Source organism: Hemibagrus wyckioides, linkage group LG24, assembly GCF_019097595.1.
Source record: "Hemibagrus wyckioides isolate EC202008001 linkage group LG24, SWU_Hwy_1.0, whole genome shotgun sequence".
Lineage (NCBI taxonomy): Eukaryota > Metazoa > Chordata > Actinopteri > Siluriformes > Bagridae > Hemibagrus > Hemibagrus wyckioides.
The window spans coordinates 10432743-10451112 of record NC_080733.1 but is presented as its reverse complement, the minus strand read 5'-3'; the positions used below and the strand labels follow the sequence as shown (position 1 = coordinate 10451112).

The 18370-nt window shown below is 39.0% G+C and overlaps 1 protein-coding gene across 1 annotated transcript in view; it reads left to right on the top strand.

Moving 5' to 3' along the window:
- The window catches only part of gabbr2 (gamma-aminobutyric acid (GABA) B receptor, 2), a 177112-nt gene that overhangs the window by 98017 nt on the left and 60725 nt on the right, over positions 1–18370 (top strand). The window contains exons 4-8 of the mRNA XM_058377129.1: positions 6667–6768; positions 12003–12068; positions 12332–12520; positions 13212–13451; positions 17194–17254. Of these exons, the coding sequence (XP_058233112.1) occupies positions 6667–6768; positions 12003–12068; positions 12332–12520; positions 13212–13451; positions 17194–17254 (658 nt within the window). The remainder of the gene's footprint in view (positions 1–6666; positions 6769–12002; positions 12069–12331; positions 12521–13211; positions 13452–17193; positions 17255–18370) is intronic.

The window sequence follows — 18370 nt, the reverse complement described above, 5'->3', positions numbered from 1 at the left end:
TTTGCTTAAAAAAATTCTTTATATCCGCCTAAGGCTTTTAAACTACTGTAATTTCTACATATTAAACTTCTTTAAAAGTACTTGCTGTACTGCAAGTTCTCTCTCTCTCTCTCTCTTTCTTTTTGTCCCCTTCTCACTTTGTAAATTTCATCATCCTTGATCATCCACCTCAGCCAGTGCTTAGTAATTCATTAACTAGTTCCCTTACCTAAAAATAGCTCCTTGTGATAGATTCTCTCTGAGGGAATTATAACCACTCATTATAACCACCCATTCTCACTGCAGAGAATATGCAGTGATGTTCATGCTCAGATCACACTCTCCAAGATGAACATGCCCGTCTTACAGATCCCCCTAAAGTCTCTTTTATTCCATTGTCATTCTGCACAGTGCACAATCACTGTTACTACATACAACTCACTGTAATGTTTGCACATTCTGTACTGTTGCTACATGTAACATTATTGCACATTATGCCCCACTGCTAAGACACTTCAAGTTGTTAAGGCTTTGGGTTGTTGATGGAGATCAGGGTTCAAGCCCCAGCCACTGGTGGGTTCCTGAGCAAGGCCCCCAACCCTCCATGCTCCAAGGTGCTGCATCATGGCTGACCCTGCACTCTGACCCCAACCCTCCAAGGATAGGATATGCAAAGGAAGAATTTCGCTGTGCAGTAATTTATATGTGACAAATAAAGTCTACTTAACAGTCCAACAGTACATGTAACATATAGCACGTCACATTCTATTACTTCTTTTTTATTTCTATCCGTTCTCTTTTTGAACTTAGATTCTAAAATTTTGTTAAATTTAGTTTATTTTTATGCATAGTCTAAGGAGAAGCAGGCCAAGATTTCATTTCACTGCAAGCTGTATACTGTGTAGAGATGTATACATGAAAAAATAAAATCTTGAATATCATCGGTCACTTCTTCAAGGAGAAGTTTCTTTTGGTTTCTAAAATGCTCTTGATTAATACAGCGGTCTGAAATTTGACTTCAGTATACAGCATATTGTCAGTATGTGGTGGCCTGGGAAAATCCTTCACATGATGAAAACTAACATTGTCTATTAATAGAAATCTACAGGCTTTCCTGAACTTTCCTGAAAATGTGTCTTTTTTTCTTTTGCATGTATCACAACCAGAATGAAAGATATAACAATTTAAACTCAGTTAACAGTGAAAAGGAAGAAAATCGCATTCGAAGCTCTTATTTTGACTGCAGCACAGGTGCATCATTGACAATGTGACAGCTTGTATCTGATTACAAAATCAACTGATTAGTCATTTCCATTATGCTGTGTCGATTTCCAAAAACATGATGAAAACCTGACCTTCACTGTATAGGATAGATAGATAGATAGATAGATAGATAGATAGATAGATAGATAGATAGATAGATAGATAGATAGATAGATAGATAGATAGATAGATAGATAGATAGATAGATAGATACTTTTTAATGCGTGAGGTTTCAGACATCTATAGGCAGACTGAGTGTTTTTACCACTGCATTTGTTAAACTGTCTCCATCACCAACATGATCTTTGCATAAAATTTCATACCGTTTTCATGAAATACGGTTATGGGATCTCTAAACATGAGGTAGCAAAGTATTTCATTGGACACAATTTTCTCTCTTTTTTTTTTTGGCTGTTTGCCACAGTGATATCGGAATGGTTTTCACAGAAGACCACACATATTAAACTCGTGTACTTTGCTTTTTTCACAGTGCAGATGAGAACTGTCTAGCGCAGCATACAGGAATGCTTGTAAATCTCCGTTCCAGTGTATCAACAGCCCATCAAACCAAATAATTTCCATACAAAATACACTGTAAAACATTTTTTTAAGTATATGAGTAAGAAAGCTGTTATAAAAGAGTTGGATCCTGGCATAGTCTCTCTAACAACAAGGTATGCCATCAGTGGCCTTATACAATACACTCCAGGTCTTTCAGTAATCTTTATTTTGTCTATGTAGGTGTGTGGGTAGAAGATTCAGCTTGTTTGATCACTGACTAAACATTCAATCAACACAAGCGCAGCAGTCAAGCTTACCAAAGCTAATTGCATTCCCTGTGGGGATGACCGAAGCAAAAGTCATCCATCTTTTTTTGTTTTAATGGATGATTTGGGCTGCCCTTGTACCCTTGCACCTTTGTACTCATTTGTGACTGTTTTATCAAAAAGACTCATTAAAACTAGATCTAAAAAATTAAAGCTCAGCTCTAATACACACATATACACACACATGCCATTTATTTGTGCTGAGGCCATATCTTTGTTTTGAAGGCATGATCACTCCTCTGGGAAGAAAGGGAATCCCAGTGCTTTCACACAGTCTGTCCAGACTCGTCTTTTACTCGTCTCAGGCTGAGCATGTTCTTCCCACAGCCACATGAGCGTGAGTGTGCTCGGCCAGTGGGAGTAGTCCGACATGAAATCAAACACAGAAAAAGGTCAAGCAGTCATCCTTCCCTCTCAACTCATCCAAACAATGAGTCCAGTAGCTGCTGGGACTCTGTGATTGTTTTGCGACCTAGCACATCTCTTATCTGTGGAGATTGAGTGTAATGCTCTGGCTAGATCTAAGTGCTTGTGATTTCTGAAGAGCAAAAGCAGGTTGTATTGATCTCACTTGTCTACACAATTGTTTACATTGTTTCCTCTTCCTCTGAGTGGTGGGTCCAGTGCTTTCTCTACCTTTCTGTGTGCTCTTGTGTGTCTATGTGGGTTTGTGTTTGTGTGTTTTTGTGCAAGAGGGATTTTCACCAAGACTAGCAGATGAAGTGAACAGAATATGAATGAGGCCAGACTTGATACTGAGTAAATGTTAGGCATTCCCCCATTGCTGCAGGTCTTAATTAAGGATTTGTGCATGCTCAATCATGCATGAGTCGTATGCCTACTATTGCAATCATAATCCAGCCATGGGCGTTTATTTCGAGGTCACAAAGATAAATATTGGACATATGAGGGATCATTCAGCGTCATGTCACAGCAAAATGACAACCTTTCAAGTAGCACAATTGCTGTTATCTGTTGAAAGGCACATAAATCAGCTTCAGAGAGACAGTTCAAAGGATAGGGGATAAATCCTGTCATTCAGTGATCTCGCTCACTGAAATTAAGCAATTGTAAAGAGAGGTCCACTTATTACTGGTGGTAAATATTATTCTGGCTGTGCTATTCTTTCATACAAACACAATGTAGTCCTATAAGTACGAGATACTATAAACCATTATATTAAAGAGCATTATAGTAAGACATGCGCTATATGTAAGGAATAGCGCATGACAAGGATATGAAAATAATCAATAAATTGTTTTATTCCTCTTCAGTTACACATATACTATTTTTATGCTTAAAGTTACATTTAATGTGAAACAAGTTATCAAATATTACTGCCTCATAAAGTTATTAAAATAAAACCACACAGCAAAGACAAAAATAACTTCTTATGTTTGTGAAGAAAATTTAAAGGAGAAGCTTTTCCTTTTCAGAAAAGATATGTAGTATAATTAGAACGATCATACTGATATATACTCTGTGTTTTGCCTTGCAACTGAACTACTCTGTACATTTTATGAAGATGTGCGCTTCATCAAATATTTTCAATCTTAAGACAGGCATAACGACATCTTAGACATGTAATAGCTGATATAGTATTGTATATTGTCGCGAGTTGTCATGGTGGTTTCTGTCCAGATCTGTAACACCACTGTGTTACCATTACCTGTAATTATAATTGTAGCTGCAAAAATTCTTGTTATCACTGCCACATTCTAATTTTGGATTGATTTAACTAGCTATCTGAGAACTTTGCAATACACTCTTTTTTGCTTCTGTGCTAGTCAAGGTACTTAAAAGGCTAAAAAATGTCCAAACATTTCAACATTTATGACTTTTACAAATTGTACATGAGCACTCAGGAGCTCATCTTATATATGCACATTATGCTTATTTCAGGGCCGAACCCACTTGCTGCACCATTACAGCTTTAAAAGGAAGCACGTCGCATGGTCCTTTCTGTCTGTGTGTGACAAATGGAAAACAATGCAGATGTTTGTGACATTTGGAAGTGTTATCAATCTGCTATCCCCTTGTTGGCCTCCTGGCTCATGACAGATACTGCCTGGCACACACACACCTTCTGATGTCTCAACATCCTCTGTGTGCGAATCTCACAGGATAGAGGTCAGATCAGCTGGAGGCGAGGCAGAACTGGGGTGGGGGGGTTGAATGCTGGAGGACATGTGATGGAGCACTGTGCATTTCAAAAGGGTGGGAAAAACTACAGGCTAAAACAACAAGGCCCCACTTGAGCCTGCCCTGTAATTTATCATTGGTCTTCAGCAGAAGTGTTATGAGACAAACAGGCTTGTTTGGCTTTCTGGAGAATTGCTGGACTCTTCTCAAAGTACAACAACAGAAAGACTGTAAAGGGAGTGTAATGTAATTGGATGGTAATGGTTGGTCTGCTGTTACGCTGCATTTGCTCATCGAACTGCGTGTAAGTGATAAATAGTTGTAGTTGATAGTAAACGAGCCTAAAGTGGCACTAGCTGGTAGCCAACACTGCCTCACATCTATGTACTGTCATGCTGCTTCCTGTTTACTCTTTTTAGGCTGGGTTCAGCTGACAGGTCACTGCCTAAATGCATTATAAATTTCATCACATCACGCTTATCTCTCTCAGCTTTAGACTCAAATCCTGTAATCCTTTGGAGCCCTTTTTGCAGCATTCACCTGATAATTTCTCTCACCAGTCTCACACTTCTTTAACCATTATGGAGCCTCAGGGTCTGGGATGCTGCAACACACACACACACACACGCACGCACACACACACACCTAGAGACCTACACTCTCATGTAAACTTCCACTATTTGTTTTTTTCACACTCACACTGGTACACACACTATCACATGGATTAACTGGATATTCAGGATTTATCAGAATATCCTTTAGGCTGCCAATATGCTCACTACATCAGAACAATATAGGACAATAAATCACATGACACACAGTTCATGCAGCTGTGTGAAAGTAGTTAATACTTACAGAAAGACTTTAATAGTCACATCAAACATTTCTGAACCCTTTATGGCAACTGAATTAAATCTGCATTCATATGAAACCTTATACTAACCAGGGGCTAAACATGACAACTCTCTGACCAATGATATAAACCAAGAATGTGTGCATAGAGCTTTATGACCCCTATTTCATAAGCACTCTATGAACCCTACAAGACTTTTTGTAAAGAAAAGACTTTTGTCACTTTTGTTGTCAAGGTAACATGATGTCAATTGAGTCAAGTGACATGGATATTTAATGATATATGTTTAAGACATTATGGTAACTTCCAAAAATCTTCTTTTTTCAAAACTTGAACACATTCATAACCCTGTCATTGTGGAGTCACTGCATTACGAGTAATCTATTTCAGTTCTCATCATCATGACAATATGCAAACAGTCTTTTTGAAGGCTGGCACCTGATGCAATAAGCCTTTATAAATGTTTAAATAGGCTTATGTCAGATGTCACTGAAGGGATTATTTTAAGTGGTGTTGCTTTATGATCTTGTGTTATTAAAGTATTCAGGTCATGTTTAACATTAGTATTTTTAAATTATATTTGCTCTATGTATCATGCCATCCATTTATGGTGAGGTCTGAATGGATGGTTGGCTTCACAGTATACACAAGATAATAAAGCCCATAAACATGTGCCTAGTATTCCTTGAGTGCTATTATCAAAATGTGTAATGCACTTGGTTTATAGTCACCTTTGGCTCTTACCAGAGACTGTAGTGGCAGTTTATAGCGGTTTATACTGCTGTTCACTGACTTTTAGCTTCATTTATATGTATATTATTGTGGAAAGTTGCCCCCTGTGTGCCTAAATGTGACTCCGATAGCTGAAGCATGAAGCATTTTTCCGACAGTGCATGAACTTCAACTTAATTACTGCTTCCCTGGTTCTTTTTGGTTCAAGCCTGAGAAAGATCTTTCACAGTCCATCTTTCAAGTTAGCATGCTTTCACTTTGAGCTCTCTATCTACTATTTGAGTGCTCTGGGAAAGCACTAAAAGTTATGGATGCCATCCAGTGCCGAAGAAGAACAAGGCCCTGTGATCAATCTTAATTCAATCTTCCACAATGTCTGATGTCTAGAGTGAAGTTGCCTATTAGAGCAATATTTGGGATCCATTTCTCATGACGATGTCTGAGCTTCTCTCACATGGTTTTCTGCTCTGAAAAGAGCTTCTTGGATAGCTTTGTTATATATCACAGCACAACAAACAGCATATGACTGTGCTTGTACTTTCAAGGTTACATGATACATACAAAACAGTATAGATCCCTTTTTTTATTTTTATTTTTTTTATAAATATTCACTGGCAGGCATAATTGATGACTGTAGGGGGTGATGAAGGCAGTGCCCAGTCATGTCCAAACCCCAGTGGGGGAACAGCAGGATGCTAAAGAACAGGTCTCACAGACTTGAAGCTGTTGTGGATGTGAACAGCATGTCTCTGGTGTCAGATCCACCGGAGATTAGAGTGAACTGAGGCATAAATCAAGAAGATTGGTTTTGGCTGGCTCACTGTACACCATTCCTCATCTACTAACACCCCCCCCCTCTCTGTCTTGCAGGTGCGCAACGATTTGACCAACGAGCTTGAGAAGGCAGATATCCAGATAGCAGACACTGAGAGCTTTTCTAACGACCCCTGTGTTAATGTGAATAAACTGAAGGTAAGTCAGAGAATATATTGTATTTCTGAACTACAAATACTTTACATTTTCCGTATTAAAATAAATGAAAAGCCAACATAACATTTCTAACAAGGTGTTGGACCATGACAAGACATTAGAACACATTCAGTGTGCCCTGGTATAGAAGCTATAAGTCTCTGCAACCATACTCAATCATGCATGAGATTCTACAAAAGATACTCTTTAAGTTTATGTTCTGATGGTGGTGGTGGAGGTGGTGAACACTGTCTAGTGTGTTGGTCCAGAATCTCCCATATGAAGGCCTTTACATATGATTTAATATTCATTAAACCGTTCATTATGTACAGTGTGAGTAGCATCAAGGTGGAGTCATGCTTATGGATAGAACTGTTTCATCATAGTATGAATTTGATCAGTCAGTAGAGTTTCGTATTTAATTATCATGACCCTTTGCTTTATGGGAAACCAGACCCCCCACTGTATAGTTCTAGCATTCAGGTTTGTACCATGCTCTTGGTGTGCACCACAGATGCACTCGCCCACTTGTTGAGAATATGGTGAAGGATGACTCATCTGACCATATCACTTTTTTTCCACATCTCTGTATACCAGTGCCTGTGTTTTTGCATCACTCAAATCTGCATTTGTCTTTGTAATGAAAGTTTAATGCACTCCAACACTGTTATAATACCCCTCTCTGTGTAACTGTTGTTGCGAACGCTCTCATCATATCCAATTATTTATCACCTGAAGAACTTGATCCCCTAAATGTAAATGCACATGCCACTGTTCATATTAAAATACTGAGACAGTTGAGCAGTCTTTGGGACTGCAGCTCCATTCCCCATTAATGAACCCTCATTCCAAGTCAGTTAGATCTTTTCCTCTTGTGATCTTTACAGAAAATTGAGGTCAACTGGGCCTGTTCAGTATTTTCATACATGCCACAGAGCATGGTAGGATTTTAAATGCTTAATTATGTCAAGTAGTATGAATGTCTGGAAGATTACAATACAAATAATATGTGTAAGATGTATTATATCTCATGTGTACTGGGGTGTGGATTGATTTAATTGATTGAATTCGTATGTATTGTACAGGTATGTATTGTACAGTATTGTCTATCTATCTATCTATCTATCTATCTATCTATCTATCTATCTATCTATCCATCCATCCATCCATCCATCCATCCATCCATCCATCCATCCTTCTGTGAATATATTATGAAATCCTGTACATTAAACTCCATTCTTCTATAGTGTTGAATGGATTACTGTTGATTGCTTACAATTAATTAAACCATTTTATTTTGACTCATATACTTTTGCTTACGTAGTAATGCTCCTGCAATGCTCAGCCCCCCCAGTGTGTGTTTTTTTTCTAAGTTACAGTTTTCTTATCCCAATGGAATTCCAGCAGTTTTTCTTGACATTTTCCAAACTTTCTTGTAACTTCCCCATATGTTTAGTTGAGCTGAAGCACTTTGAAACCATTATCTTTGTGGCTGAGTTATCCATGAATTGTTGTTGGCAGCCTGTTTAATTGGCTGCAGTAATTTGATGCTTAAAAAATCATTTGGGTGCCTCACAATAATGGGCAGTGTGAAGACAAAGTGTGTTGTTTACTTTGTTTTCTAGGAAAAGGTATGTCTTTTTTTGTATTTATCTATCTATGTACCTGCCTACCCTAATATGCATCCATTGATTTCTCTGAACTCAGCCATTTCCCCAGCTCCCTTCTATTATCTAACTCCTCTTAATGCCTCAACAAACTGCTTTTGAAGAGTCATTTCCTTTCAGTGTTTCTGACTCTTTCTCTGTAACCATTATAACTCATATTACTAAACTAGCATTGCATCTCTGTGGGCTCAAGCTCACAGAACATCACGGAAATGTAGGTCCATATTTTCAACCTGTTGATATTATCTCTCAGAGGGTAAAATATCCTCACTCACAGTGACTCATGCACAGCAATGATGGACAAATCATGAATTCATTAACTAACCCACTAAGCTACTGAATGCTCTAATGTGCTTCTTAGTTCTATGTTCTACTTGCCTGGAAGTCCAATAAACTAGGCTAAGAAGCAGCAATTAATGTACATTATGCAAAGTAGTCCTCTCTTGATAATGTCTCTGATGATGAAGCGTATCATGTTTGTCCTGTCCACAAATAGGCAAATAGTCTTCAGCTAACATTTTGGCTATGGGCTGTTATGTGACACAAAATACATTATTTGTGTCTGGCTAGTGTCCACTTAATAAGTATTCACATGCTGACTGTGTGTTGTGCTTCCATTTCTGCACTGCACTGTACAGTATTTTGCTCAACTCACACTGTTTCCGTGTCCTGATGTCTAGCATCTGTTCATACTAATTAAGATGCCTAGTAACAATAGTCCATCAGGTGGAGGGCTTCAAAATAGAACAGCACATGGCACTATATTGAGGCACATTGCATCACCAAGAAATTCATAAAACAATTGGGGCATAATCATCATCATCATCATCATCATCATCATCATCATCATCATCATGGATGATGGATGGACGGAAAACACCCTGGCAAAGACAGGCACACTCATTCACACCCAGGGTTCATTTAAACACCACACAGACAGTAACCCAAGCTCTGGATCGAACTACAAACCCTGGAGCTGTGATGCAGTAACACTAGCCATTGCACTACCTTGATGCCCATTGAAACAAACAAAAGTCAATAGAAAATAGAGTATTTTCCTTTCTCGGGTTGTTGGATGAATGAGGTAAAAAGAATGTTCGAGGCCATTATATCAACAATGTACTGAACCCGCATCTCTGTCAGGCAACTAGGAATGAAAAATGTATATCTTCCGTTAGTAAACGGTTTGTATCTGGGCTAGTAATTTGTCCACCCCTGTTCAGTTCCAGTGATTACAATACTACTACTAATAGGGCTTAATGGTGTATTCAGAGAATGAAAGACAGTTTGGCTTATTTAGCATTCATTTTGGCTTGTTGAATATCACAAACAGTGTGAGCAGTTTGTCTCACTGGCATCGACACAGCCTTTATTTGACTGTCTCAGATCTCCTGGATGGTTGGAAGCATTTTCACAGGTTAAAAGCTTTCACTGGAGGGGCTGAGCACCAGTTTCCACTGAGTGAGGCATGCGGAAGAGCCTGAAAAGGAAAGCAGGATTGTTCCTTACAAAAGCTACAATATCCCAGCATGCTCTCTGGCTGTTGTGAAGTACTGTGGAGATATTGAGGAGAGCCAGGCGTTTTTGAAGGCACTTACTGAGCCTGTGTGAGGAAGAATACAGGAGATTGTTAGACCACACACCATGCATACTTCTTCAATGATGAATTTACTCGATTGTTTTGAGGCTGTGGGTACTGGCAGGAAAAGTGCTATAGGGTTTAAATTGTTGCGAGTGAAGTAAGCAGCTCATTAGTGCACAATTATTGGCTGGATTGTGGTCTTGTGGGTTTGGGTGTTCAAAATGCAAGCTGATCTAAAGTAAATAGTTCAGTTATGTAGATTTTATTGATTTCTACACAGATCTACACAGTAAAAGCGTTCTGGATCAGAAAGGAAGAACACTTTTTATGACATGTACAGTATATTTTGTGTATTTGTTTAACATCGCAATGCTGTTTAGGTGGTTTTTGTTATAGGTTTATTTAAAGGGTCCCTACACTAGTCCTTGATAAAACATTCATAAGCATATAAAGTAATGCTGCGGGATTTACACTATATAAGACCTAGATCAAATCTCATGAGGTGTTTATTATGCAGTCATGTGACTTCATCTTCACATGAAAGAGATAAAAGAGGAGATCTTTCCATTATAATGTGGCTCTATCCTTTAATTATTTTCCTTCATTGTTATTCTCCTTACTGACATTACATTCATGAATATTTAAGATATCTGGCATCTAATCTTTTGGTAATTGCCATCTCAGTGTGGCCTATAGCCTTTTTTTGCATACACTGTTGTTATTAATAACATGTAGTATATTACCATATCCTCTCTTGAAACACCTGTAGCAGTGCTAATTTAAAAAGAAATGTCAGTAATTTGTGTTTAATATGATACATCCATGTCAAACTTAAAAACACTCAGACAGTGTTGTCTCCTGATATGTGAATGTTGGGGCAGTCTAGAGCCTGCAGTCTGCAGTGCCTCAGTGTACTGAGTCTAGATCCCGCAGTCTACAGTGCCTCAGTGTACCAAGCTGCTGAAAGATTGATCTTTTGTGATGCAGAACTGGACGAGGTGGAAACACAATGCTGCAGAGTGAGCTGAATTATTTACAGACTCAATCAGGCAGCATGTATTTAGGTTGCTGATAGAGAGCCGTGCTCTGGCCTTTTTGGGTATCAAACAATTCTTGGTTCTGACATTAATGTCTCTGCTATAACAGATGGAGTCATTTGGTATAATATAGTCCTGCCCAGCCAAGCTTAACACACACAACTCTTCTCCCTTCTGACAGATGTTATAGTATTTTCCGATTACACTGTGCTGTTTTGGGAATGGGATATGATTTCCCTGTATGCAGAGATGTACTTAAGTATATGTAGTGAACAGAAATGACTTATTATTTAGTTTTAGCAGACTTGTACTAACATGGCCATGGGCAGCATGTTGCCACAGAGGACAGCATTGCTCTGAGTTCTCTGGTATGATCCTATGCCTGGGTTACTGTCTGGGTGAAGTTTTAAATGTTTTCCCTGTGTTTGAATGGGTTTCCTTTGGGTTCTCCGGTTCCCTCCCACCTTGTCCACAATAAATTGCTTGTCTGTATGAATGAGTGTGTATATGGTGCCCTCCAATGGACTCGCACCTAACACCAGGGTATATTCCAGACTCACAGCGATCCTGAACTGAAAGTAAATGAGTGAACTAGGTGGCATAGTGGTGCAGTGGGCAGAGTTCCACAATTCAGGCCTGAGATACTGTCTGAGGAGTTCCTAATGTTCTATCTGTGTCTGTATTTCTTCCTGGTTTCCTCCCACCACTCAGAAACATAATGGTAGGTGGCTCTGCTAAATTGCCCATAGGTGTGAATGAATGCATTAATGAGTATGTATGATGCCCTGTAATAGACTGGCATCCCATCTAATGTTTGTACTGGCCCATTGTTTCCAGGATAGGCTCCAGATCCACCATGACACTTACCAGGATAAAGTCCTTACTGAAAATGAATGAATGAATGAATGATCTTTACAGCTTGTGTCTAATCATTGCTTTCTATGTTTACAGGACAATGATGTGAGGATCATCATTGGCCAGTTTGATGAGAACCTGGCCTCTAAAGTCTTCTGTTGTGTGAGTATATTTTTTAAATACTTGTCACTGAGGTCATACCTTTAGTGTTGAGGTCTTAATGTATCTAAATGACACATGTTTGAAATGCATTATATTGAAAGCATGTACACCTTTACAAAGCACTTGTTAACCTTACAAACTATATTAAGTTAATATATTTGCTTCTGTGTCTTGACTGGGTTATGATATGTTTGTATCACATATGACGTGAGTGTCCAGTGAATTGTTGCTATAAATCACTTCTGCAACATTGCTCCTTCCAGGCCTATAACCTGAACATGTATGGCAGTAAGTATCAGTGGATCATTCCAGGATGGTACCAAGGCAATTGGTGGGAGCAGGCAAACTCTACCAACTGCACCACCAAGAAACTGCTTACTGCTATGGAGGGCTACATAAGTGTGGACTTTGAGCCTCTCAGTGCCAAACGGATTAAAGGAATCTCTGGAAGGGTGAGTGTCTTGCATTTTACTTGTTTTCAGTTAACCTCAGTTCTTCCTTCCATCCACATGTCCATTGTTTTCCGTCAACAACAATGTATTTTATAAAAAATAAAATTAGTGCCTACTGTATTCGTAAAATACAGTACAGTTCACAAAGCGAGTGAAAGACATGGTTTGCCAAGGCTGATATGGATGAACTCAAGTGGCCTGCACAGAGCCCTTACTTCAACCCCACTGAACACCTTAGGGATGAATTGGAACGTCAACTGTGCACCAGGCCATCTCACCCGACATTAGCGCCTGACCTCACTAATGCTTTTGTGGCTGAATGAGCAAATCCCCACAGCCATGTTCCAAAATCTAGTGAAAGATCTGCACAAAAGAGTGAAGGCTGTTACAGCAGCAAAGTTGAGACCAGCAAGCATTTACAGGTGTGATGACCAGGTTTGCACTTGCTTTTGGACATATAGTGTATGTGTTACACTATATATTTTGAGCTGATTCTGGGCTTGGGATTTATAAAGTTCTCGGACATTTCTGTGATTTATTTTAACCTATAAATCCTTGATAGCACCTTGTGACGTAATGATAATCGTGATCATTTCTAGCTAACAGACTCAAAGCATTTACTGTTTGCATTTACCTCTGTCTATAGAAATCAACATAATCCCCAAAATTTCTTTGCTTTTTCTATGTTCAGACACCCCAAGAATATGAGCGGGAGTACAACAGAGAGCGAGAGCAAAAAGGAGTTGAGGCCAGCAAATTTCACGGTTTTGCCTATGATGGCATCTGGGTGATTGCGAAGACACTAAGCCGTGTAATGGAGCTTCTCCCTCAGAAGAGGCATGACATTTACCATAACAAGACCATGGATGACCGGGAGGTGGGAAAGTTAGTGCTGGATGTGATGAACGAAACCAACTTCTTCGGAGTGACGGTGAGACTCTGTTCTTCTGTCAGTCTTTCAGTGCGAGTGTGAAATACAGGCTGACAGCCAGGTTTCTAATGAACTGTGATGTTCCTTGCGACACCTCATCGAAATTCATGAATGGATATGTGTTAGGAAAAACAACACTGATCTTCAATGAAGCTTGGAGAAACAATTCCTCCATATACAGGCTCAGGCTCACATTGTATATGTTCTAAGTATCCTTTAAAAATCTGTTGCAGTCGAGGGCAATGAGCCTGCAATTCTTGGCATCCCTGGTGGACGTTTCCGCTAAAAAAGCTCTAACTTTATGGGCAAGTAGCGAGATCTATTCATACTGTTTTTGCTAAGATGTCAAGCGACATTTACTCAGGCGCAAGTATTATAAAAGCTGTTTTCTGATTGGTTCTGAGATATTAGTGAGTGTAGACTGGGCTGAGGAAAGGTAGTGGTCTGGGCTGGGGGTAAGAGATCAGTACCTGGTATTGGAGACCAGGAGCAAAGAGAAAATCTAATAGAAAAAAAAAACAGAGACAGCTTGCAGGGTGGTGAGTGCTAGAGAGAGCTGTACAGATTTGGTATGCAGGGAGCATCGTGCCTGCAGACATGCTTTGTGTTTGTGTGTTTGTGTGTGTCTGTGTGTGGCTGAAGCGATAGGATGCAAAATAAAAAAAAAAAGAGAACGAGATAGAAAAAACGGAAAGAAAAATGTAAAGCTGGTGAACACAGCTGGTACAGTAGCAAAGAGCGAAGCATGTGAGCTAATATCGTGTAAATCAAGATTAGTTGTTTTGAACACTCTTCGGTTTTTACTAGAGGTTATTTCACATCTATCATTGTCCCCCTGGTGAAGTGTGGTAGACACTCAGCTTGACAGCATCTATCCTGGGCCATGAGAACACAGCCTCCCTCCTCAGCACTGCACAATAATAGAGGGAAAATCACCGCAGTAAAACAAACAGCTCTCTAGGAAGAAAGAGAGCAGCAGTGTAAGCAGAACAGCAAAACAAGATAGTTTATAGAAAAATGCTGTGTGGGGTATTTTACAGGAGAATGCTAGTTTGGTGTGGTACTTCTCACAGCGAGAGAGTTTTCTGCAAAATATGACCATGCTGATCAGTTTGCAGAATAAGCACTGAAATGTCAGCTATGCCCCAATATAACTGCCTTATTTGCAGTCTGCAGTTTTGCAAAAAAATAAATAAATAAAAAATTCAATTCAAGGTTATAGTTGTTCTCTCAAAGGACATTTTCCTCAACTCATGCAGAATCTATAGGAATTATTATTACTGTTGAGTGTTCCCTGCACTCCAAGTCTCTTGATGCTGTAAACTCTGACTCCCAGACTCGCATTGTCAGAGTCTGAAACCACCGAGCGGGGCTATTGATCGAGTGGCAGCACACTTCAGGAAGTAAAACATTAGCTCAGTGAAGCCTCTGGGGAGTACGGATCACTCTAATGAGAGATCGAGGGCTAGACCACTGCTGAACTTTTGACTGGATCAGAGCCAGCTCCAGCTTTTCCTGCTTTGAAGCTGAACCTCAAACTCATTTGATTCCTAATGTTCATGTTGTAAATCAACAACAGTTCTAAATGTCAAATAAAAAAAAAGCCAGGTTTTGAAATCGGTTTTCTTAATGGTGTACTCAGTGAATTTAGGAGAAGTTGGCAAAATCTTATTAGCTTTGTTACAACAGTCTGGTGCTCTTCACCACCAAACATGATCAAGAACCACCTGCTGTCATGAAAAATGTCCGTTTGACTCATTAAGCATATACTCTGGGTGTTTATGTGAATGAGAATGAACAAATATGCATAAACTGGGTATGTATTTTGTTTTGGGTGAATGTAATAATCGTACTTATAATGAACAGCATGGGTCAAAGAGCAGACAGTACTAAATTAGAATAATCTGACAAACAGACAAATAGGAGAGTGTTACAGTCAGGAAACACAGAGCACAGAACTAAGGCTTACATTTATGGACATAAAGCATAATAAGATGAAACAAAACAGGTAGACACAACAGGGTAACAAATCAATGACAGGACTAAGGCACACACAGGATTAGGGATGTGGAGGTGGACGATTTCTGGTCCAAATCATTTGTTTTTTCTTCCATTTATAGAGCCTCAGGCAAAACAGAGAGTGTTTTTTTGCTGAGCAGGTATATATATATATATATATATATATATATATATATATATATATATAAACAGGCTTGTAGAGACCTGCTGATTCAGCTGCTACCATCACAACTAAAAGAGAGGGAATAGAGCCACAAAAAACACTTTCACACCTGCACAGAATTTACACACCCCCTACCTCCCTGCAGGATGTCACACACACACACACACACACACACATACACACACACACACGTCATCAAGGTTGCCTCTGTCTTAGAACCTATGCTTTTTGGAAGTTTGATTGCAGGCAGGTATAGAGGTCCATTTCTGTTTTGCAATCAGCAAGTATATACAGGAAATATACCATATATACAAGAGAAATAAAATAATAAAATCATAGTGAAGGGAATTTGTACCACATACAAATACATCCTATACAACTTTGTAGCAACAGTTTAGGGAAGTGATTGATAATTAAAGCCAGAGCTTTAATTAATGGTAGCACACAGTATACATACACTCTTCACTAGACTTGGGTTAGGGGTAAGGGTTAGGGTTAGACATCAACCTAGACATCAGTAACCCTAGAAATCACAGTATACTTTTACATCACAACAAAAACTGTTTGTTTTAGTGGATCTAGATGACAGGAATGAGAAAGCTCAGTTTTATTGCTAGTATTGTCATTAATACCACATGTCCAAATATTTAATGTAATGCAAACATTTATAAAACAGAGCCTCAAAAATAAAGTAGCGCATGATGAAGGGACTCTAGTCTACTCTGCACTTCAAAGCGGAACATCTTTAGAGATGAGATGGGCTCTCAGTCCCTTCCCTGGATACTAACTAACAGACTTCTAATCATCGCCACGGTAATGCTGGGTGCTATTGAACCTAAATCCAGCCGAATGCCTCATTAGCCAACTCAGCTGGCACACGGCCTTTGCTCAACACTTAACAGATAATGAACACAAGACAATGTTTTGACACACTGTTGAGGTTTCATGGATAATGGCCTCCCTTATTACAGTATCTGGTTTTTTGTTGTTGGTTTTTTTTTCTTTTATCTGATCAGTCGTCCACAGTGACCTGTCAAACAGCCATTAATACATAATGTTCAGTGTGTTTTGTGTTATATTGGTTTACAAATCCTATTATCCATTTTAGCCTTTTGTCACCAAGCAATCAACTATGACTTTAGTGACACGCTGCATTCAGCTTTGGACTGTCAACAGAGATCACAGTCTCATTAACCGAAACAGGCTTGTCAACTGGTCAACATGAACTGGACCTCCTTAGAGACCTCGGCATGCTCTCACAATATTTAACCGATCAATTTTGCCACTATTAATCATGTTTGCCTCTATAAAAGGATCAATTTACCGACCTCTAATTTAATAAATGAGCCCAGAACCATGGACCATGGCAGACTGGAACGCAAACACTCCAGTTTGTCCCTGTGCCAAGAGTCAAGGCTACAGCCGTAAAGCAGAACATTACTCTTAATAAGCCTAGCCATAAACATGTGAATGACTTACTGTAGCCTGCATCCTTGTCTAAGTAGCTGCCAAAGTGGGTTTCATATGCAGTTTATCTGAAGATTGTATGTGTTTTTACAGGGTCAGGTGATGTTCAGGAATGGAGAGCGCATGGGAACTATCAAATTCACACAGTTTCAAGGTAAGTGCAATCTGCAGTCAGGGATCAATTAGAAATAGTATGTCACTCTCTGGCTTACAGAATGATCCTGTAAGCCCCCTCCCTATAGGGCACTGGTGGGCCAGTGATTAAGGCTTTGGGCTACTGATCTTAAAGATGTTTGTCTAAATCTCAACATTGTCAGAATGCTCTTGAGCAAGACCAATAAGCTTCACCAGCTCAGCTCAATTGTAAATCGCTTTGGATAGAAGCTAAATGAGTACCTCTAGAGCTGATATATCCGTTTCCCCCTGTGGATTAATGTCTTTATGTGATATCACCTATGTCTGTGTCTATCAGCAATCTTTAGAAAAATCAAAGCTGTCAGAATACACAAACAAGATTTTATTTAGAGGGAAACTCAGATTCAATAGTCCCGATTAACACTGCCCAACTATACAACTGATAAAGGTGATGAGAACACACAATACAAAAAACACAGCAATTCTGGAAACCGGTGACATTTCAAGTCCATGGCATGCGTGAAATGGTTTATATTTGAGTCCTTCACAAATATTAGGTGAATGTAGGAGGAGCCAGTGTATAGCCGACCTGTGAACTTGAACTGGAAAGTAGAGAATGGAATTAGTTGAACGTATAATAAAGGAAAACAAGTTTTTTGATGGTCTTTTTGCAACAGTTATGATGACCTTCCAGGACCTGTTGCTGGGTCCAGACCTACATTCCACCTTTCCAATTTGTTTCACTGTAATTTCTTAATAATTCCAATGAGTTATTTTTATTATGGTAAAAAACTGAGTAAAATGAATAAAGTATATAATGTTGGTGATAGATTGGATGCTTATTTAATTCCGCAATAATACATTAATTAGGTTTTTACATAACTAAGTTGGCTAGCTACTGAGGTAGCTACTAAGCGTGCCAGAGTAAGTTTAGTTTTATTTATTTTTTCTTGTGGTGAAATATTTTTCATGTATCTTCATAACAATTTTGCCCGCTAATGTGTACATTAATTTTCCATTTCCATATCTTAAAGTGCTTCATGTAATAAGTAATATGAATTACTCAGTAAATCCAATTAACAAAAGCCTGAATGCATTAATAGCTCCAGGAGCTTTAAGATATTTGTGGCATTTG